Raw genomic sequence first — 24,365 nt, 5'->3', positions numbered from 1 at the left:
AGTCATCAATTTCATTATTTCCACCTTTTATTTCTTCATTTTCCTTTCTAATTTTACAACAAACAAAAACATCACTGTAATGGTAAAAAATGAATAAAAACTAACTGTTCTCAAAATGTCCCCCCCCTCCCCAGGTTGAATACACTTTCGGCATCGAGTAATGACCGATCTGGTTGCTTTATAGATTTCCTCCCGATTTAATTTAAGTCGATCAAAAGCCATGTTTATCAGTTACCGTTGGATCAGATGTTCACGAGACTCTATTGGCGTTGAGTAAACTTCATTTTTTATTTTTCCCCATAAGTAAAAATCTAAAGGGGTTAAATCTGGAGACCTAGCTAGCCACCCCACAGGTCCCCAACGGCTAATCCATTTTTCCGGATAACTCTGGTTTAGCCAATCCCTAACAATACGAGCACTGTGAGCTGGGCATCCATTTAACTGCAGCCAACTGTCGTAGCGAAGATTTAAAGGCACATCTTGCAATAGATCAAATAGATCGTTATTCAAAAACTGTAAAAATTGTTGTGCAGTAATGTGGTGAGGTAGAATGTGAGGTCCAATTAAATATTCATCAATCATACCTGTTCAAATTGCCATTTGGATAGGTATGATTGACTTGGAATTCGTGCTGAAAAGACGATATCCGAGAAAAATGAGGATTCATTTCACACGAGTAATTAGAATTGTGATAATTGAATACTCCCGTCCTAGTAAAAGTGCTCTCGTCTGTCCACAGGATTTTTGATAAAGTATTTACATCTAAATGCAAATATCATTGACAAAATCTTTTGCTTCTTTGATAATCGGCAGGAAAAAGATTTTGGACTGGTGTAAAATGATATGGGTACGTATCTAATTCATGAAATGACCTTTGAATTGTGGTTCGGGCAATTCCCAAAGTCAGAGAAGCACGACGGGTACTAGTATTTCGGTTTATCTCAAAATGTCTCGCAACTCTTTCTGTTGTTCTAGCGTTGCGAACAGGTTCCCGCACCACAGAGACGTTGGAAAATGATCCTGTCTCCTGCAAACGTCTGTGCGTTTCAGCAACAACAGAGCGACATGGTTGCCGATCAGGAAAACGGACAGCATATTCGCGACATGCCGCTCTCGAATCCTCATTGCAAAAATCATAAATGAAATGAATATCCACGTATTCTTCGTTTGAAAAAGTTTTAGGCATTTTTAAGCAAATTATAAAACGTCTTTGACGGATACACGAAACTATTCCATTAGGAATTACAACCTCTCAAGAGTAGATCGTACGGGGTTCCGTGCAATTGCTGCGTACCTGGACGTTACCCGTACTCATGAGTGCGGTAAGCAGCCATTCTCATTCTATCCTTCGCACATGTTAATTCGGGGAGTTCCCGTACACAAGAGACGTACCATGCATGCGTTTCCTTCCACGCACTAAACCACGCGGTAGGCCATTGCTGGATAACATGAGTACGGGTTTTACTATAAAAGCGATATTCGTTTAAAAATAAAAAAGCTGAATTTAAAAAAAAACTATTTTAATCTCTCAATGTGAGATTGAACACTTATAAAAACACTTAAAAAAGTATATGTCTGTTTTCAAAAATAAAATTTATGCAATTCAGGAAAGCGAAGATATTTCCTTTCATTTTTGTTAGAAGATACACGCTTTCAAACTTTACTTATTTTTAACTTTATAAGCTGCTTTAAAAATGATGCAAGCTGATTAAAGTTATTATTGAATTTTTACGAATAAATATATTTGAAGAGACAAGTTTGTTTATTTATGATTTTTCTAATATTATTACAATTATCTATGTTTTTTAAATTTGCATTTTTTATCTTTTTTCTTTTTTATCTTCTTTAATTACTTAATTTGGTAAACCTTAAGAAAAGAGGAAGCGTCTCCTATGACCTTGACCTTGACATATGTTGTTAAGGTCACCCTCCTGAGTGACCTTCAAAAGGTTTTAGTCGGCGCTCATTGTTTGTTAAAAAGTTATTAGCAAAAAAGTTTAATGAATAGTGCATAATTTTACGATACCATATACGTTTACGAAAGAGCAGGGATGTTTTAAAGGCTTGTTACGCCTGGATGCAAAGCATCCCATCGCCGCCCTTTTGTACCGATCACATTTATGTTGGTAACCCAAACAATCCTACCAACCTTCATTAAATCCAAATGAATCAACCCAAACTAACGCAAACCAATGCAACTCAATCAAACCCACTTCAAATTGACCCACGTACAATATTGTTATTGATAATTGATCGAAATTGAGTGTCAATTTATATTAATTGACAGAAGCGTTTCTTAAATATTAAATAAGAGTGCGTAGAGGAAATTTCAATTATTTTTTGTATTTATTAGAGCGAACATTAAACATTAACACATTAATACAGTTTAGAACAATTATCTGAATCCTTTCATAATTATTGCACTAATTAAACTAAAATATAAAATATAAATATAAAATAAAATATATAATAAATATATAAATATGTAATATAAATTAAAATTCTATTTTATATGAAACGCGCACGTCTCGTTTTTATTTCAACAAATTGTTTGATGAGCTTTGATGTTTCTAATTTGCTTGCAATTTCGTGCTCGATCGAAATTGTTGCTAGATTCGTTAATCTTTCTTGAGACATAGTCGAACGCAAATAATTTTTTATCAACTTAAGTTTCGAAAATGATCTTTCGCCTGAAGCTACGGTGACTGGTAAAGTTAATAATATTTGTAAACTTATGTAAAAATTCGGAAACACCTGTTGCAAATTATTGTTTAATAAATAATTTAGCATTGCACTTGAATTCATATCGGGCGTTAGCATTCCTTGCAGGAGTATACAAATTTCGTCATATAATTCGGCACCATCTATATCACTTTCTGTTCCATTTGAAAGTTTTGCTTGCAAATTCATGCACTTTTTTAAAACGTACTCTTTACTCATTTTTTCAAAAGATGAACTATGGCGCAAAAAGTCAAAAGTCATGCTGTTTCAATAACTCAAAACGTTCGTTTAAGGAGCTGTATCTAAAATACAAAAATAAAAATGTATTTTAACCTTCAAGCGGGCGCGTAGTCTTTTGAGACGGGAGAGGTCGCGCGTAGTCGTTTCGACCTATTCCAGTTTTAAATGAAATAAAAAAGGAAAAATATAATTAATCATTTATTTTAAGACAATTGTAACATAGTTTTTGGGTTTATTAACATTTTACGTCATAATTTTTAGAAAATAGCAAATTAAAATATAAAAATTCAGGATCTTTAGCAGTCGCGCGACTTCATCATCATAAAGCTTTTTGTTATTCATTGTAAGATATGGATCTTACAATGTAAACAAACGACAGTTACTAACGAAATAACTTATCGTAAATAGTCGCGCGTAACCTTTTCAGCGATACTACCGTGTATTATGGCGTGTAGTCGATTCGACGCTCTTAGCCAGACTAAAACAAAAGCAATTTGCAAAGCGCGGGATTTGCGAGAAAAGGATGAAAACAGTTTGTATGTGTTCGTAATAAACCTATCACAGGCTATTAGAGATGGGAAATCCCTACGATGCGGCAATAGGTTTTTATTTAAAGGAATTATCCAGGTGCGGTCTTTTCGACGCCGCGCGACCACTTGAAGGTTAAAATTATTTTTAAGGTCTATAATTTTGTCATCACTATGTTCGTAATCGAACTGCTTTGTTTTCCTCCTCGAACGCACTTTTATTGGACTTGGGAAGTCTTCATCAGTTTCAATAATTGTAGCCAATTCCTTAGCATGCGTGACAAAGTCTTCAAACCCTTCGTCAGATCATTTATTTGTTAAACTAGTTACGAGATCTTTCAGAACTTTTGCTGATGAAGAAATATTCATTTCGAGGTTTTGAAGCATTTTACTAACAACATTTATTTTCAAAAGAATCTCATATAAAATGACGGTTGAGCATACGAATTTAAAATTGCAAAGTTTTTGTGCTAGACACTGTGCTTCATGGCGAGTTTAGATATCCATTTCACTGATACTTGTCAGTTCCATTAAAGCGTCATATATTTCGCCTAACTCGTATTGTAATGGCTTTATGGTTTCGATTCTACTCTCCGATCTTGTCTCTGAGACTGACTTCAGCGTCAATTTTGTAACATTTTGTTTTAGAACCCCCTACCTTTTAGTTGATTCTGAGAAAAAATTGTAAAGCGTTTGAACTGTACTGAAGAAATCCACGGTTTCGAAACTTACTTTGGCTGCATCATTGACTACTAAATTTAAGCTATGAGAAGCACAAGGATAAAAAACACTCGGGGGTTGATATCCAGTATTCTTTTTTGTACTCCACGATATTTTCCACGCATATTCGCGTCGTTATCGTAACTCTGACCACATAGATCTTGAATGTTCAAGTTGTGATCTTCAAGAATTTTAAGAAGAAATATTGTTAAACCTTCTCCAGTGGAATCGTTGATAGGATGAAATCCAAGGAAGTGTTCGTTAATCTCGTACGTTCTTGTGTCCGCGTTTACAACTATGAAACAAATTATCCCTGTAATTTGTTCTATATGACTTACGTCTGGCGTACAATCAAGGATCACAGAAAAATACTTTGACTGTCTCGCGTTATTCAGTATTGTCAATCGTATATTATCTGCAACGAGAGAAATTACCTCGTTTTGGATAACATTACCTAAATATATAGGTAATTTGTCGTCATTTTTTCTCTGTTGTATCCTGAGAATATGTTCTGACATTACTGGATCAAACTGAGATATCATTTCTATAGCTTTCAAAAAATTGCCATTATCCGATTCAAACAGTTTACTCGAAGATCCACGGAAAGCTAAATTCTGTTTAGCTAGGAATTTCACGATATGTACGATACGCTCAATTACAGAGTACCAATGTTTTTGTTCTACCTGAAGTATACGCTGCTCATATTGATCTATTATTTTTTTCCATTTTGAACGCTGTGGTCAGATTAATCCACTTTTTGAAATTCTGTATATGTCCTGGACCTTTCTCATGTCTTGCCAAGTGACGAGATGCGTGTTGCCAATCATAAAAACCGTCGTTACCCAAAGTGCTATTACAATTTGCAAATAGTTTACAACAAAAGCAGAAAATTCTATTTTGTGAAGGCGAGTACAATAGCCTGCTTCTGTCGCATATTTTACCGTTTTTAAATTTGCGCGTAAAATAAGTATTGGAGAACGATCTGCCATTACTATCTGTGGGATATGACAACTGTATTCTACAGTTGGGCTTATTTTGTACGAGATATTGCACCTCACTATTCGATAATCGCGATGGCCACTTAGCTGGATCGTCACTTATAAGTTTTTCCTCAGAGAATATTTCTGTTTCTAGTGTGTGTTTCTTTGTTGTCTCAGTACTATCAGTAACCTGCATTACAATTTCATTTCGAGCTTTATCTTCACCTTTTATTCTTGTATCATTTCTGCCTGAAGTTTTTTGTTGTGCATACATTCAGTCGGTAACTTTTCTGTGTCAATCGTTATTGATTTAGACGAGCTTGATATTTCTGCCTGTCGATCGTTGCCGAACAAAAATTTTTTTATTGCTCCTTCATCTTTGCGTGATTCTGCATCTCTTTGAAGCTTTCGTTTTCTATATTCAGCTCCTGACAAACGTTTCGTTTTGCGATCAGACATTTAGAAATCATATTTACATTGTTTACATTGTTACATCTATATGCATACATTTCGTAGTTCCATACAATGAAAACAACCCAGAAACATTTTGATGGCCACTTATTATTTATATGGCGACGCATTGAGACAAGGTTTTGTTTGAACCGTTTTTGCATGTGATTTTCTGGATATTTATGCGCAAAACGTTTTTCTGAGTAGCCTTGTATGCAATATACACGACGACACATGTTCTACGAACAATAAAATCACAGTTCTGACGACCAATCGCTGGCAAATTTATTCATCCAAAAAAAACCACATAACGTTTCAGCCGTAATTCCGGCTCTTATCAAATTTGCAAAAAATAAAAGTCTCTTCCTACAAAATACAAATACAAATTTAAACGGTGACAGCAATCACGTTAACAAACAGTATATATATAACATTACAAACAGTATATATATTGTGACGTGACGTTTCGGGACATCCGTCACAAGGTGCGATAGGACGGAGGAAGCACAAATATTCCGTCGGGATCGTTTCTCTTGCGTTTGAGGGGGAGCGATACTTTACCGAGCGGCGTGTGAGCGCGTGTTAATCATGTTAAGAATTTCGCAGAGTGTAGACCCACCCACCGGAAGAACTGTATCTCACACGGCGGGACAGCATCACCTCGGAGCAAGAACCCGGCGGGAGAGAAGGCCGAAGAAGGGAAGCCTGAGGGTTGCGGGAGCGTTGGAGGTTCCGAGCCGTGCAAGGAAACGATGCCGCCGACCGCCGAATCAAGATGCCGAGCAGCGAGGAACGGAGCTGCGAGCGCGGATCGTCAGCGAGGAATTCCGTGCCAACCTGAGAAAAGGAGCACAGCAGCTCAACCGCCTGGGAGGGGGTGCGCAACCTCTCGGCGACAACCTCGAATCCCCTCGTTTGGGCCTGGCCAACCCGGCGGGGAAAAACGGCGACCGGGGAAGGTCGGCGCGGCCAGCAACCTAACACGATCCAAAAGAAGCGCCTGAAGAGCGGCTACCCGCCGTGCGAAAGATAGCGGCGATAGGGCTTGCGGCGGCTCGGCGATAAGTCGGTGGTGGATCGATGCGCGAACGGTGAAGGACCTCGCGACGCGCCCCGCGACTCGTCACTTGGAGTTTGGTTACGCATGCGGAACGATCCTGGCGAGGGCCCCGAAAACGAGCGAGAGAGCAGCCAGCTACGACAAGGAGGACGAGGTTCTTATGTAAGGTTGCACTCTGCGATATCTTTGTAATTACACCGGCTACGACGGCGCCTCGAGCTCAGTCGCCGAAATAATTGTTTCGCCCCGTACCTAAGGGGAACAGACTATCGTGTAGTGCCGAGGAGAGCGAGAAACGAGACGATGCCCGTCTGCCCCGGTGTCGCGAATAAGGGGGGTAGAACTTCCACCTCGAAAGCCAACTCCAGTCAATTGTCGCGTAATATTGTCGTCTTTTGTAATCAAATATTACTGTTTATTGTGCGTTGCCGAGTCGTGAAGTATTTCGAGTGTTTCGTCGCATATATTGCGTTTCGTGTTCTGTCGTTCGGAGGAGTGTCTCGTCGCGCGTCTTACGTTGTTGAGTCCGAATATCGTCGCGCCTATTACGTTATGTACGGATCTGCGTTGCTGCCGAGTAGTCTAGTAGCGGGATATCGACTGCCGAGTGGAATACGGTCGAGACTTTTCGAGTAACGCCCGTGAGAGACAGAGCCGGGATTGAGGCGAGATCGCGAGAAGGAAGAGGATTTCGCGCTGAGAATAACGGCCATTTCCTAACCGGACCGCGGCACCTCGCGGAAATCACCGGGGAGGATCTCGAGAACGGGTGCCGAGAGAGTCCCCGCGACATAAAAGGCTGACTCGCGTATCCGCTATTTGTCGCTAGTTCGGAAGGGTGCGGTGACGACCGCATCGCGTATTGCGTCGTGTTTTTCGTATGTCGTGTTACTCGAGTTTGCGTTCGTGTATCTGCGTTGTTGGCGTCCATGTGATTTGGAGTGACGAATCCCTGTATCCCCGGAAGTTCTCGAAATACATTATTATTTATTATTTTATACAATTGCGTTGTGTCTTACTGTCTTCCTTCCAGCGGCCTTATAATACCCTAACCCACGACGGCTGACTAGTCGAGCTATCGAAGTTTTACGTGCTGATTTCGTGAGCGGTGCAAGTGATTGCGCCTGGCGCCCAATTCCTTTATCGTTTGTCGTATCGGTGATCGTGACACCGAGACTCAGATCCGCGGTTGAGAGAAAGAAGGTATCGAGAGAGAAAGAAGTTATCGAGAGAGAAAGCATATCGAGAGCGGAGAAGAGAGTTCCGCGAGGTGAGTTCTGAGCGAAAAAGTGTCGAGAGGACTTGCCGAGGAAAATCTGAGTTGTCACGATCACGGTTGTTCGGGAATAATTATCGTTTCAGTAGATTTCGCGTGTCCGCTGATTTGCGACGCCGCGCCTACGCGCACGGCGGGCCGTAGGCCAGCGACGGCCGTCGCAATATAACAATGAAATAAACCATACAACCCACTCACTGGCAGAAAAAGACAAATAAGATGACAAAGCAACCTGTCCGGAAAACACGTCAGCATTCAGCGGAGGTCAGCTAGCAAGTGAAGCTCAACATTAGTCAAAACAGTAGATCTTAGTCAAAACAATGTCATATATACCCGGTAAGCGTTCAGTGTCTTTCTGTAAATTTAAAGACGAAGTATGTCGCTTGATAAAAATCATCTCTGCAATCAATCTTTTGCTTAAAAGCATCTCTTGATGTAAAACATTCACATTAGACCATTCAAATTCGTGACCACCATTCACTCGATGTTTGCTGACCACCGACCAGTTGCCTTCACGCTTCTTCACATCCAAAATGTGCTCCTTGACTCTAGTATCAAGGTGCCTTTTTGTCTGCCCGAAATAGCAAGCATCGCAATTCGCACAGTTGATTTTGTAAATCACCCCAGTTTTGTCCTCATGTGACAACCTGTCTTTCCCACATTTAATAACGCACTTCAACTTCTTATTGGTAACATGTATCACATTCAACTTGAAACGCTTCAAAATTCGAGAAACGTTTTCGCTAAATCCTTTAATGTAAGGAATACTAACAGAAACCCTACTATCAATATCCCTTACATTGTTATATGTTACACTTCGATTGTTAACATTTGACATCTTGTACTTAATGTGTCTTAACCTATTTATAACATGTCTGTTAATGAACTCCAGTGGATAACAATTGTTAATCAAAATAGATTTCACCGTTTGTATGTTAATATCATGAAATTGTTTGTCCGACAATAAAATTGCTTTGTCTACTAGACTAGTAACAGTATTTATCTTATGTTGTACAGGATTAGCGGCAAAATAATTAATGTACCGCCCCGAAAAATTCGGCTTACGATACCAATTCGTGATCAAAATCTCATTATTACGTATAACAGTGGTGTCCAAAAAATTAATTGAATTATTATTTTCAAACTCAACAGTAAATTTAAGGGGGGAACCTACTTTAGAAGAGCGAAAAATAGGTGATTTTTAAGAATTTTTTGTAAAGGAAAAGTAATGTTTATATTTTTGAAAGTTTTAAGATCTTTTAATATTAGGTTTGAACCTTCGATATATATTTTTATTTAATAAAAAGAGCAATATTGTTATTGAAAACTTTAATATTAAAGTCCGTGCTTCGCTATTGGAGCTGCGTCATTGTGTACATCCTAGCATCTTCAATTCTTGCCTGAAACAAAAAATTCAAGTATATTATTAATTTGTATGTTATTTTACTCTAAGTAAACCAAAAATATTTAAAAAAAGTTTAAAAATGAAAATTTTGTACAACTTTGAAAAAAAAGTTACGATTTTTGGGAGGCAATGTCGTTATGTTTATGCAAAAAACATTGTTTAAATTGATTTTTGATTAATGTTTTAGGTTCATCGAGGATGGTTGGCTATTATTTAACTAAAATACTTTGAACGAAGTCGATAGGTCAAATAGTTTTTTTGTAATCGTGTACACAAAATTCAAGAAAATGTGAAAAACACATTTCGAGAAAAACGCGTTTAAAGTTTTCGGTTTAAAAAACTAATAGTTATTGAGTACTTACAGAGCTCGAAGGCTAATCTGCTATACCAGCACCATACAGTAGTCCTTCAGCTTCCTCATGAAACTCATTTGTGGCAATTTGAGCCAGCCAACGAGCTGCTTGAGCCTCCTTTGTGCTGCTGAGTCTATGTCGCTTCTGCCTCGAGATGCGCTGCGTGTCGTACATATTAGCGAAATTCCGGCACTCTGGTCCAATGTTGATCTCTAATTGATTTATTATCTTCAAAAGTGATGAATATCCTTCATTGAAAATGCCGGCAGTAATAAAGGTGGCTATTTCAATAATATTTTTGCCGGAGTTCAAATGCTTCGGTGCTAGTCGCCAGACGGTCGCGTTGAAACTTTCGTTTGCATTCTGTATGTGTCTACCCATACATCGCGTTAAAAGGTCTTCATTGGACAAATCAGTATATATTGGAATCAAATGCTCCTCGATATCTGGATGGAGAGGAGGGGGATGGTCGTACTCTTCCAATTTACCTGCCGCTTCATACTTGAAAGTGTCTCTTCGTCGATCTAGATGCGCGTTGAGATTCTCCGTGCTTCGCTTTTGGGTACATTTTGCTTTCCAAACGTCTGTATTGATCGAAAACTCAAACTCGACTAACCGCTAAGAGCAAGCAAGGACCTTGAAATATACTTTCTCTTTTCAACTCCCTTTGTCATTTTAGGCAGCTGTCCCGACTCTCTGTCTCTCTCGGCTGCACTAACACATAAAAACACGTACACAGATCAGGTATACACAAGCTGACTTGTTTTGACGAACATCTGAACCAATGAATAGAAGTGACAGACTAAGAGGCTGTGCGCCTGTGTGTGTTGCGGATCATTGTCGTATACCTATGCGCCATGCTCTCGTTGCACATGCTAAATCTACCGAAGGACTTCGAATTTCGCTCTAAAATTTACAGAACATATTCTTGAAGAGTATTACTATTAATTTATGCACACAAAAAAAATCGATTTTTTCGACCCTATAAAGTAGGTTCCCCGCTTAAGTCTCGAATGAAAGTTGTTAAGTAAGGCTAAAACCTGTTGAACTTTGTCAGTGGGTAATATCATAAAAATGTCGTTAACATATCTAACATACATTTTCATCCTAAAGTCAAGAGACCCGATGCAACTAGTCTCCAAATCATCCAACACCATATCTGCTAACACAGGAGAAAGAGGTGAGCCCATAGGACTACTAAAAATTTGCGAATACAATTGGCCATCAAAAGTGAAACTAGTCGAGTCCAAAATAATGTCAATAGCAAATAAAAATTGGTCAAGATTAAATTTAGTAACAGTAGAGATCATGCTCCATCTTTTTTCAATCGCTTTCTTTACCAAATCTTTAGGAATGTTCGTAAACAACGATACAACGTCAAACGATACTAAAATTCATACGTTTCAATGGTTAAATCTTTAACCCTATCGACAAAAGTCCAACTATTCCCGACATATGATTTCGGTTTGTCAATTGAATCAGTCAATATTTTGTGAAAAAAGGTCGCAATATTATATAATGGACTATCCACCGCAGAAACGATAATCTTCAAAGGATACCCGAGTTTGTGTATTTTGGGCAACCCGTAGCATCGTGAAATGTTACACTCAGATATACGTACACGTTTATAAGTATATTCATCAATAATATCAGAAGCGAACCATGACTTGACTAATTCATTGACTCTATTAGTAACCTTCTTGATTGGATTCCTCTCCAGTTTAACATAAGTAGACTCATCATCCAACAACTCTTTCATTTGCGCAATATAACCAATCCTATCCATCACTACAGTGACTTGGCCTTTGTCAACTTTTGTCACCATTATATCTTTGTTCTCATTCAAAAATTTTCTACATTTCGCAAAAGCTCTAATAAAATAGTTGTCCATTGGACCATTATGAATTCTATTATTTAATAATCTATGTACAGAACTGGAAATACAAAAACGAATGTCATTAACAATGTCCACAGGCAACCTAAAACACTTACTCTGCAAGTTCTTAATAACGTCAAGCACTAAATGTTCTGTCACATCTGTTAGCGTTATTATAAGGCAAATCAAACTTACCCCCCAGACTAAAAATACTTAAAATATCATCAGGGACGTGTTTATCACCAATATTAATATTCCAATTACTCTTATCCGTGTTTAAAAATTGTACTAAATTGTTCTACGAACAAAATTCACGCGAATCTTTTAAACAATTTACATGCGTAGCGCGCGCAAAACTTGCACGCAAGAATTTGTTACGTCCAGAGCTCCGTGAGATCGAAGGAAGGGCGCAACAGGACGCCTCTCGTATCTTGTGGCGGTCAGGCCCCAAAATACGAGTCGGACTGACCACTTGCTCCGGCTTAAAGGTCAACGACCACGGAGATCGATTTTACCGTAGGCCCTGGAACGGTCTGTCCGTTGGTCCCTTTTTAGGTCAGGGAACTGAATCCCTTTTACCTGGGATAGGACCCGTACGATCTGGGAAGGCGGAGACGAATAGAGGGAATCAAAATGAATAATACATCGGTGACTAGTTAACTAATAAACATTTTATTCTAAAGAAAACAAAGTATGTCTAAAACATATTTGGTTGAAAGAAATGTAAAGTGTATGTGTTGTTTTGTGTCTATAAAATGTGTAAATTGAAAATGTAGTTTACTCGGAAATTATAATTAATTACAAATTTAAAACTAAACATAAGCGGAAATTAAACGCTTTACTTCCTAGATCAATTTTCCAAACTGAGTCTATTTCAAAAAAACATAAAAACTAAAGGAGAACAACTTAACCAATAAAATAATATATAAATGAAAATTACGGCGACTGATCTATTTCTAAAATCTATTTCTATATTAACACTAATCATTATTTAAAAAATACCGGCGGAGGAGAGAGGCGGGGAACAGAATGGGATATAGGTGTCCTCTGACAATCAGAGGGATCCCGACGTTTGGGTCGGTGTGCCGAAGAGCGGCCCTGAGAGAGGGAATAGGAAAGAAGTCTGGGTCTATCACAATGGCATTAGGTGGTAGAGGGTGAGTGACTGGAGGGAAAATGTGGAGGAATCGCTCTCCTAGAGTCACCAGTGAACGCTGGATGAACTCTTCGACTATATCGTTATCCCTGACGGGCGACGGAGAACGAGGAGGAAAAGAAGAATTTGCAAAATTCTCCAAATCGCCAGGTTGCACAGGCGAATAGCGTAGGGAGAAGGGAGCTGGAGAAATAGACGGAGAGTAATGGGGAGAGTTAGGAGGTGACACTTGAATGGATGCTCGCGAAGAGGATTCGGACATAGAGAAATAACACGAAGGGGGTGTAAGAGAAGAAGGAGGCAGAGATAAAGAGAGAGAGACGCTTGAAGGGGTTGAAGGACGCAAAGAGGAGCGCGAAGAAGAAACGGAGGGTGCGGAAGAAGAGACGCTTGAAGAGACAGAGAACGGGGAAGGTGTTCGGAGTAGGGGTTCCAGTATCTGAACGGAAGAATCAGGGGATGCCCGATGCGAGGTGGAAGATACTGTTTGGACGGAAAGGGCAGGGGAAGGAGGCCGAAAAGAATTTAATACTATGACCGATGAACTGGTCGAACACGTTGAGGGGGGCCGCGGATCGATCTCGGTCGCGATCTTTTTACACGGTGGCTCCGTCGTTGGATGGCCCCCAGGAAACGACGCTTGGTCGCTGCTGGATGGTCCCGCAGAGGAAGACGGACTGCGTGATCGTTTGCCGGAAAACACTTAAAGGGGGATACCGGATGAGTCCAGGAGAAATGTATAGAAAAGGGGTAGAAGAGAGCTGAAGGAGAAATGTGAATGAAAATTGTCGATGAATAAACAAAAGGAAGAGAAGACAAAGAGTAAAGAAAAAAGGAGTGACAGCTAAAGGAAAACGCTCACTTGTTTGCAGGTGTATGCTGAAACTTGAAAAAATCCGTTTGTGCCAATGAACTGCCGTCGGGTGGATGGTGTAGCAGTTAAACGCACGTCGAGTTGCTTGGGTGATATGTAACTCGCGCACCAAAGTTAGTGTTCACGGCCCGGCACTTGACTTCACAAAATTGTGTCGTTCGCGAAGGCTGACAAGGTACGTTCGTTAAAGCTGACAAGGTACGTTCGCTAAGGCTGACAAGGTACGTTCGTGGTTACGGACAAAAAATGGATGAGCTACGTTCGCGAACACGGACAGAATGAAAAAGCTGCCCTCTGGAGTGGTCATCACCTTTTATACGATAGGGATGACGTGGAAAAGAGGTAGCTTTTCCGGGAACTGCGTTTTCAGGAAACCACCTTTCGAGGGCCGTTAGTTAATTTAATTGCAAATATGATCGGTTGGTCTATGAGGCGATAAACCGTCCACAGATGGTTTCTTTTTAAACCGGAAGTACCGGTACGTGTGTGACCGGACTCGCGGTTCCTGTGAGGTATCTACCCGGGGAATGATCCGGCACAGCTGTGTCATTTTCTCTTCCAGGAAGAGTGATACACCGCGAACCTACAGTCACGCGCGACCGAATTTGTTGCTTGTTTATTTATAAATTGATCAGTAAGACCAAAGGGTTCGATATCCGGATCTAATATCGCGCCTGCCCGGACACGTGCGTCACAACCCGCGGTTCTTGTGAAGGTATTTCCTCGGATCCGACACAGCTGTGTCACCGTTTCTTCTAATCCCTCACTGAGGCCCTATTGATCGCACGCGACCGGCTCGACGCGTCGCCTCATTGACCGACAATTAAAAAATATCGCTAAATTCCTTGGAAACAAGGAACTGTGCAGTCTCTGGACGTAACAAATTGTATCTGGGAATATGCAATATACTTTATACCTTACAGTGTCGCATATATATGTTCGCAATTTACAATTCGTATTATGGATGTCAATAATAATAAAATTGGTTGTATCATTTATATGTACGTTTATATATTGGTCTGTTCTTTTTCTGTACTGATTCAAGAGGTTATCTTTTTCCCTCTACATTGGCAGGAGAAAGATAATCTCTGAACTAGTGCAGCCAATACAGTTAAAGAGAACAGACCTTAATAACGCATGTGGTAGTACCATTCATATGTACGGGGAATTCCACTCAGCAATACAAGTTGATTCTCTCTTCGCAATGTTCCCAACATTTATCAGAATAAAGAGTGCTAACAAAACCAAATAACCTATATTTATACCTAGGGATCCTTATTTATACCACGATGGCAGTGCCACTATGATTTTGCTTTCACATTTCTCATTCGACTGAACTCAAAAAGGAAGCACAACTTATTCGATCCTAATCAATAAGCAAAGTTTTAAAAAAGTTTAAAAAATTTTTGAAAACTATTTTTATAATTTTTCATAGTTATTTTCATAGTAGATATTTTTAAAATATCAAATAATATAATAAGTTAAGTTCTCTTTTAATTAAAGAAACACTTATTTTAACGTTCATATAAAAAAATATTAAATAAATATTATTTTTCACATCAATTGAACGTACATTAAAATAAATATTTTTCTAACAAATAAACTGGGAATTAACCCATTGGGTCAGATATTATGGGGTTTGTTTAGATTAATTTACGTCACGTTGAATTTCATGTGGATGGTTTGTTTGGCATTAATCAGAGTTGGTAGGAGTAATTTTGATGAAAAATAATCAATTTAATCAGACTTAATGGGATTGGCACAGTCCGACGTACATCATAGAAGTCATCAGTCATGCAAATTTGTGATCTTTTTCTCAATTTTGATTATTTTTATCGTTCGAAAATTTTTTCTGTTTTAATTCGGTTGTACGATTACTTTTAAAGACGTACCGATAGCCGTCGGCCGCCCCTGCGGGGCGGCCGCCCGGGGTGCGCTGCGCCCGTTACACCCCGGCTAGAAACGGCCCTGCGAAAGAGAGATATTTGATGGAATTTTAGCTTTAAATCAGAAATAGGTTTAGGTTAGGTGACATTTTCTGAAACTGGAACCTCGGAAACATACGCTCGTTTTTTAGCTCGCTTCGCGGGAGGGCGGGGGGAGGGGCGAGGCCGGGGCTAGTGTAACAGATTTCATCGTACAGATTTTGATCACCTGATACACAGCACGGATCCTGGCGGGCTGAAAAACGAGCGTATGTATCCGGAGCTCCAGTTTCGAAAAATATAACCTAATCCACACCTATTTCTGATTTAAAGCTAAAATTCCATCAAATATACTCTGTCGTAAACGTATATGGTATCGTAAAATTATGCTCTATTCATTAAACTATTTTGTTAATAAATTTTTAACAAACAACGAGCGACGGCTAAAATCTTCTGCAGATTACTCGGAAGGATAATCTATATAATATATGTCAAGATCAAGTCCACACTTCGCGTAGATAGCTGAAAATTTGAGTAAAATTATTAAATTTCTTTTGTTAATAACTTTTCAATAAACAACGAGTGCCGGTTAAAACCTTTGGCGGGTTACTCAGGAAGGTATCCTCTATAATATATGTGAAGGTCAAGGTCATAGGAGATGCCTCCCCTTTTCTTAAGGTTTACCCTTAATTTATCTATTAAAAATATTATTACTTTTATCTATTAAAAAGTATGAAATGCTAAATAATATTACTTCCTCTGTAATTTTATAAAAGTTTGAGGAAATAAATTAGTCTTAACAAGAAAATATTAATCGTTGCATGTATGTTGATTCATTACATTTGAATATTGTGTACCTGTTACAGTGCGTGTTACAAAAAGCTGGAAACTGGCAATTTAATGCGTTCACCCTTGAGACTGTCACCGGTGGTATGTATTACAAAAGTCATATTTATTATGTATATTTTCTAGTATTAATGAAATAATTAATTTCTAGATTTTATTTCTCTCATTCACTTAATCATATAATTATCATTCTTTAGAGCTTTATATCTATTAAGCTGTAAACTAAGCTTTTTGGAAACTAGAATGAATGAAAATTTGATATGGCAATTATTTACGGTAATTTTTTAAAATTCTCTATTTTATTAGGTCGATGCATAAGTTCTTGCCGATTTTACAATTTTTCTTTATTGGAATGAAACAATCGATACAGCATAAATCAATCAAAGTATTTTTTCTAGCAACATGCAAATATGCGAATATGCGAATCGAAACAAGAAATCATCTTTTGAAGCGATTCATTCATCAATTCATCAAAACCTTATACACCAACCTAATACAATACATAAACATTAAAGCGTAAAAAGCCATTGCTGCAGTCACGAAATCAGATAAAGTATTATATATATTCATTATATTGTTATAATATGTTTATGTTCTTTAATATTCATCATGTTTATGTTCTTTAATCTAAAAATATTGTTACCAAAACGACAAGATTTATCATGATTTATTATGAGATTACAGTCCTATACGTGATACAGTAATAGTATCCACTGACACGTATGAGAAATAATCAGATTAAAATAGATGGTATCAGAGCTGATAATTTTGACAAAATACGCATTTTCCCACATTCAATATATTTAGGTGGTAAACTTACTGCCGTTTTTTCGTCTTCAAAATTGATTTGTTTCGAAGGGAAGATGAATCAACCTCAATCAAAGTAATTTCCTTCATTTTCTACTACTTTTTCCCATCTCTCCGGCAACAGGGCAATCCCACGACGGTAGAACGCGGTGTCTTTTGAGGCGATCCATTCATCCACCCATTTTTGGAATTCTTCGTAACTAGAGAAGTGTGTGTCCGTAAGTGCGTGTTGCATCGACCGGAAGAGATGGTAATCCGACGGTGCCAAGTCTGGAGAATACGCTGGATGTGGGAGGACTTCCCATTCAAACTCTAGAAGTGTCTGCTTCACGCTTTTCGCAACATGCGGTCGAGCGTTATCATGCAAAAGAATGACTTTGCGTCGATTGTCGTTGTTGGCTACGGATGGTCTTTTTTGCATCAACTCGTCATTCAATCGGCATAATTGCTCGGGGTCCACCTATGATTTTCTCGGTTTGGGATTATTAAAATAAATCCATTTTTCATCGTCAGACACGATACGCCACAAAAAACTCTTTTTTCTTTGCCTGGCAAGCAAAGAAATCGCGATAGACAAACGATTCAAAATGGCATTTTCTGACAACTCATGTGGTAGCCATATCCCTTCCTTATGAAGTTTTCCCATGGCATACAAGCGTTTTGAGACGGCCATTGAAGTAACATTTAATGCTTTCGACAACTCTAAAAGCTGGATTCTCATCGAGCAATTCTTGCAGCTCAACATCTTCAAATTTTTTCGGCTGTCCGGGACGTTCTTTGTTTCTCACGTCAAAATCACTGTTTCGAAAGCGTTCAAACCAAACTCTATATGTTCTTTCCGATGAAGTTTCATCACCATACACTTCGGATAATAAGCGATGCGTTTCAGCTGCAGTTTTCTTGAGGTCGAAGTAGTGAAGAAGCATATGTAGGAAAAACAGCTTATCGCGGTTCATTTTCAATCGATTGGAAAATCTCTTTGGCGTCGAGAAATCTAACCTGTGAGGACTGAATCACTTTCAGCAATGTCTAAATTACAAAAGACATGCGACCTCACTGTCGAAACTTGCCAGCGTTGGAGCCGGCACCCTCTAATAGCGAGCGGCAGGAATTAAGTTTACCACCTAATAATTTATCATATGTTGCGCTTTGAATTATCACTTTTTTCGGTTGATACAGCATAATCTGGACCATACTCATAATTAAAAACAACAGTTTCGAAACCAGTTAGAGTCCCGAAAATCACTAGACTATTCTTACTGTCAAAGAGGACACCGTCAAAGAGGAAAAAGAACTTTTCACTCTAGATCCAACAAGATTTATATGATAGAAAAGGTAATCGAAAATGGGATCTGCTAAAGATTAACTTTATATGGTGTTGAGTCATATTGCGTTACAGCTATTTTCCAACCCTAATGTTGTTTGTGATTAATATAATTGTCTGTAGCATTGAACGCCGGTGTGTATAAGAGTGTGTCTGGACGTGTTTCAGGATTTTGACCCGTTTAACGCTTAATCTCTTTATCAGAGAGATGGACAAATCGCGTTTTTAAAAGCAATGACCGTATATATTAAAGTCTGAGAATATTCCTTAACGTCAGATATGCAGCGTGATGAGTTGTACAATTTTTATTTATACAGGATGGGCCATTTAAAGTGTTACAAGTTGTCTCTGAAAGTACATATTATAGTAAAAAATGTTTTAAATAAATTTGTTTCGTTTCGAGGGGGAAAACAGATAGGAATCTTAGTTGGACTTTGGGTGTAGATGCTTTATATGACAAGGTCATATAAAGATCAACTTAAAATTTTTAAATGGAAACCCCTATTGTTTCTTTCACATTCTTATAATTTACCTCGAGAGCTCTTCGAAACACTATAACACTATAACAAAGTATTTTCTCACAATGTACCTTCCGAGATATGAGAATTAAAAGTTACAATAACCGCTGGCATTAGCATTACCCAAGGTGTACCGCATCGAGGTTGCATGATCAGATTTACACCTCTTTTGTGTGTATGTGTGTATGTGGCGTCCCTTAAACGCTCGAAGGAAAACAGCTACTAATGTTAAATATATTTGCTGTACGATAGAGCAACTGGTAAAAGATTGTCGAGAGTTTCAGAAAAGGTTGCAACTATTGCAACTGTTATAGAGTGGTAAATATTATGTAATTCCCACAAATTTAGTGAAAAGAAGCTCGGTTTTAAATGAGGGCGTCAACCACTTTTGTTTTTGTTCGAGACGTTTCTCGAGCCTCCTCATGTTCTTCTCGAGAGTCGCTGTCTCATAAAATAGTTTATATGAGATTAATACTCTAAACCAATGAAGAGTTTGGTTGTAAGTGTCAAGAACTTTAGTTCTTTCCGTTCCATAACTTCCATGATACAATAGCAACGTTTGCAACAAGAAGGTAAACATTTTAAATATTTATTACATTGATGCAAAGAATTCTGGGCTGTTTTCGCGGTGCCGGTCAAAATAACCTGGTTAAAATGACTATTGCGCTGTAATAGACTAAATCTAATTTTTCGCTTTGATTGGTTCTATATACGGATACTATATTATATATTAAAAAGTAGTGTACGTGCAGCGGCGTTAATGCCGTCCGTATATCCGTGTGTCTCCTCAACATACAGCGATAGGGTTACACACGCTCCCGCCTGTCCGTAGAGGTAGTGGAAGATAGTACGAGCGCTGTGGCGGAGGGCGACGGGATTGATGAGGACTAGCGGGGTTAACAGGATAGGAATGGTAGTGGGAAAACGGTGGTGGGATTCACGGCGATCTTCCATCCTCTATGCAAGACGTAAAACCAAGAGAGAAAACATTACGCGACGTGCTTCGTTAATGCTGTCTCTATACTGTTTTTTTTAAAAAGTAATTTTGTGATTTCACATATTTTGTAATGTCAAATATCTTATTTTTTTTACAATATATGAAGAGATAAAAGTACTATCAGTCAAGTTTTTTAAAAGTATTGCACGTTCATCTATATACAGGGTGTTAATTATCGATCGCCCACTAAGTATACAGTGTTATTCCTCATGGAAAGTTGAGTCGAAAAGTCCTGAGCCATTTTTGTCTAAGATGCTTAATGACAGAGTTATTAAAAGGTAAATTCTAGCGAATCGACGCCGTCCTTTAGAAGTATACACGTCTGTGAGTCGCGCGCTTGGTAGTGTGCGTGAGTGTTCTGTCCGCCGTCGCGCGCTGGCACGCTGCTATATTCGCCGCGTTGTAAAGCCGAACAATAAGACAGTCTGCGTGCAACTTTCCGCGCATGATAATTCGCGTGAAATAATTTTTTGCAGTAATTGACATTATTTTCCGTGTCAAAAGGACTCTTAATACAGGAAATTTGTATGTATCCGATTATTACATAAAATAAGAAAGAACACAAAATTCTATTGCTTTGGAAACAGGGATAACTATATTTTATTTTATTTTATAAATAGTGAGTGTCCAGACGTTTAAAAATATTAATAGTCCTGAAAAGGACTGATTAATGTAGAAGATGCTCGAAATGAGCACTATGAGCTTCGATACACGCTTCTGCACGGTGAATTACATTATCACGTACAAAGTATTACATATCTATTGCAAAAGTCGTCATTCGATTCTGCTGATTTAAAGTGGTACTTTACTCTTGAGCCGAATTGGGTCGGGGGTGGTTTCCGATGGAATGCCGCGGGTACAAAATCTGTAATTACAGATTTTAATGTTACAAATTATTACATATCTATTGCAAAAGTCGCCATTCGATTCTGCTGCTTTAAAGTGGTACTTTACTCTTGAGCCGAATAGGATCGGAGGTGGTTTCCGATGGAATGCCTCGGGTACAAAATCTGTAATTATAAATTTTAATGGTACATATTATTACATATCTGTTGCAATTGTCGCCATTCGATTCCGCCGATAAGAAGTTGTAATTTGTTCTTTATTGTATATACAGCTGAATTTAAATGGGGTTTGTTTCCGCGGAACTGATTGCAAATATTCATTTTTAATTGATGGTACAAATTAGTACAAATTCTCTCCTTTCTATTTCTGCCCTTTATTTTGTATTTTAATTTTTTTCAGTTGTGGTCCTGCTAGCTTCATTCAAAAGTTAGCAGCGCCACGATTTTTTCCAAAATGGCACGAGGTACAAAAGTTTTATTAGTGGTACAAATTAGTACAAAATGGGTACTAAATAATCAAACAGACGTTGTTTGATTCTGCCCATTTGGTCCTGCCTGCTTCAGAGACGTGACTTGAGTCCACCACTGAACTGATTAATGTTCACATTTTTATTCAAGCTGCTTGAAAATTGTTGCCAATCCTATTTCTTTTTTTGTTTTATAGTTTTTCTTGTCATTGCAGTTATCCGTTTGTATTCAATATAAGATTTCATATCTAATTCTTCGTGCATTCCTTCATTTTCTTTCTTCTTTCTTCTGTAATCCGTTCACATTCCTCGTCCCACCATGTGATCGGATTCCTACTTTGTCTTCCTTTTCTATCATCTTTCTTCCCTAATCGTGAAGCCTCTTCTCTTTTCCCAGTCTCCGTTCTTACTTCTCCATATGTAGCTATCTGTACCGCCGTCTTCATTATCTCGCAGAGTTTAGAATATTTTTTCTGCTCTCGGAAGTATATATACTCTGGTGTCTGAAAAAACTCCTCTTTTTCTATTATTAATTGCTCATATGTTATCCAATCAGTATGCTTCGTAGATATTCTATTTGTTTTCTTCCTATACCGAGTTCTATTAACTTTAAATTCAAAACTGATCGGAAAGTGATCTGAACCCCATGTATCATTAATTTGCGTATAGCTTATAATATATTATCCGATGAAAATATTAAATATTATCCAAATTCGAGAGCCTCTCTCCTCTTTGTCCTATTCTTGACCTCGTATCTCTGTTTATCACAAACATATTCTTCTCCTCCATTTCTTCCAATAGTATTTCTCCGTTTTTATCTGTTCGTTCACAATTCCATATCCTATTATGCGAATTAAAATCACCTGCAACAATTACTCCTTCTGCTAGATTAGGACTCTCTAACAATTTACTCCACACACCTTTGTTTTCTGTAGCTCCCGGTTTCCTATATACTCCTATAAAACTTACTTTTCGATGCAGTCCTTTAATCGTAATTCCTAATACTTCAATACTATCAGACTCTACTCGCAAGTCTTGAATTAGATCAAATTTTAAATTCTTCTTGACTATTATCGCTATTCCACCTGCTCCTACATTCACAATTCCCTCTCTGGCTTTATTCACCACTACATACCCTAAAACTTGTCTATCCTTTACTTTACTTTTTGTTTCGACTATGATACTTATATCATATTCCGTTGTTCTCTTTATCAGCTCTTCTTTCTTATTCTTCCATCCTTTGGCATTCTATATCAGAATCTTAAGATCCATAGCGGCCTTTATTTAAATAATCTCGCGCCGTATTAATCCTTTTCTTTGTTCCATTCGCATATTCGTATGTGCTCCGGTTTCCTGTAATATTCTCACTATTCTATCCATTTCCTCTTGCTGGTTACTTATTGCCCTGTCTAATTTCTCTTCTATTCTTCTAATCTTTTCTTTTAGCTGACCTTCGTATCTATAAGATTCCTGCGCTTCTTCGTCTTCACCCTGTTGCTTATCTTTCCATGGTCTTGCTGCCATATCTCATCTCTCTTTTTCTATTTCAAATTCTCGAGTATTTACTGCTCCATAAAAATTATTTTTATGCTTTCGTTCATATTGTTGCGTCCGGGCGTGCTTCAGCTCGACGCACACACTCGAACTCGCGGAGATGCTCGCGTGTGAAGGAAAACACTCTTTACCAGTAAAACGGTGGAACTTTATTAAAGCCGGGAACAGGTGTAATACACGTCGACTCTTGACCAGGTCAAGATCTATTCTGTCTCTTCTTCCTTATTTATTTATTTCCCTGGCAACCCGTCGCTAGGAAGCTCGTGTCTTCCTCCTGACGGCCGATCCGACGGCGCTCACTCAGCTGACCGGCACGCGTCATGTGCATACAGGATGCACCCGGATGCAACAATATTTTTTTTGTGGTTGTCTAACTTTCCTTGTCGGGATTCGTTGATCCTTTGGAGCTCCATCCTCTCTATCCCTTACTGGCTGTTCTATACGGTTTATGCTTCTATTCTTAGTCACCGCTGCATACGTTCTTCCTTGCTCGCTGCCTCCTTCTTCTTCTCTCCTATATTCTTGAATTCTATCTGGTTCTCCTTCGTGTACTTCCGGCCATTCCTTGCTACTTCTCATCCAGATCTCTTCTCTTCTATCCGCTCTCAACAAAGATCTCGCTTCTTGGATCGAAATATTCCTTTCAGCTATAGTTATTTTCAGCTGAAAGTTAATTTCCATATTCTGCACTTTTTGCTAGTAAGTTTGTGGCCTTCTCCACAATTTGCACATTTGATTGGGTCATTACACCTACCATGAGATTCTTCTCCACAAATTATACATACTTTCGGGCTTCTGCACGTAACCTTGACATGTCCGTACTTAAAATAGTTAAAACATTGTTTTACAGGTTCCACAAAAGGTCTTACCTTTATTACCGTTAGTCCATTAACAGTTTCAATTCCTTCGGAAGTTCATTCCCTTCAATTGTCACTAATATATTATGTGTATAACCGATCATTGCCTCCTTCGTCTGTGGATCCAAATATCGCTTTCTCATTCGTACGAGTTGCAGAATACCTTGTGTATCGTCTATCGCTTCGACCAACTCGTGCAATGGCATGTCCATATTCCAGTCGAAGATGACTCCGCTTAACCCTACTAGGAATTGTAAATATAATCTCTTTTTCCTCTTTACCTGCCTCAATACTTAGATATCTATTAGCTTCTACTATATTCTTAAAAACTATCTCCGATAAATTAAAACCCTTATTTCTAATTCTATCAACCTGAATACTTTTTAAAGATCTGCGACGCTATTTTAATCGCATTATGTGCTCTATTTTTTGCTTTACATTTCTGACTCATTCTCGCTTCCACTACTATTTCACCTCTGTGATCGCTTTTAAACCTATCATTTCCATCTTTGTTTTTAACTATCTCCTAATTCCTCTTCATATCTAAACTTTCCTTTTACAACTACCATCTTATCCTACTACCGCTA

The 24,365-nt window shown here is 38.5% G+C and overlaps 2 protein-coding genes across 41 annotated transcripts in view; one reads left to right on the top strand and one right to left on the bottom strand.

The window, feature by feature from the left end:
- The window catches only part of LOC105276337, a 334,767-nt gene that overhangs the window by 143,587 nt on the left and 166,815 nt on the right, over nt 1-24,365 (top strand). For 38 of the 40 annotated variants that reach the window (XR_003406730.1, XR_003406732.1, XR_003406731.1 and 35 more), the window contains one exon: nt 16,430-16,493. Coding sequence is in view for 37 of the 40 variants with exons in the window: in XM_026970859.1 (XP_026826660.1) it covers nt 16,430-16,493 (64 nt within the window). In the remaining 3 variants the exon portion in view is untranslated. Of the gene's footprint in view, nt 1-1,144; nt 1,323-6,653; nt 6,861-16,429; nt 16,494-24,365 lie in introns of those variants that run through there. The other 2 variants (XM_026970873.1, XM_026970866.1) reach the window with 2 other exon arrangements.
- Nucleotides 8,052-9,821, bottom strand: LOC113562217. Its single transcript, XM_026970876.1, has 2 exons — nt 9,742-9,821; nt 8,052-9,374 (listed from the first exon to the last, which is right to left on the bottom strand). Exon 2 carries the CDS (start codon nt 8,810-8,812, stop codon nt 8,264-8,266), a length of 549 nt encoding a protein of 182 aa, XP_026826677.1. The 5' UTR covers nt 8,813-9,374; nt 9,742-9,821; the 3' UTR covers nt 8,052-8,263.

Source organism: Ooceraea biroi, chromosome 6 (genome assembly GCF_003672135.1).
Source record: "Ooceraea biroi isolate clonal line C1 chromosome 6, Obir_v5.4, whole genome shotgun sequence".
In the NCBI taxonomy this organism is placed as follows: domain Eukaryota; kingdom Metazoa; phylum Arthropoda; class Insecta; order Hymenoptera; family Formicidae; genus Ooceraea; species Ooceraea biroi.
Note: the sequence above shows the minus strand (reverse complement) of the source record. Positions and strands in the feature narration are given on the sequence as shown.

What these genes read in the sequence shown, in the direction of transcription:
- LOC113562217 (XM_026970876.1), bottom strand. Translation starts at nt 8,812, where the DNA reads ATGTCAAATGTTAACAATCGAAGTGTAACATATAACAATGTAAGGGAT.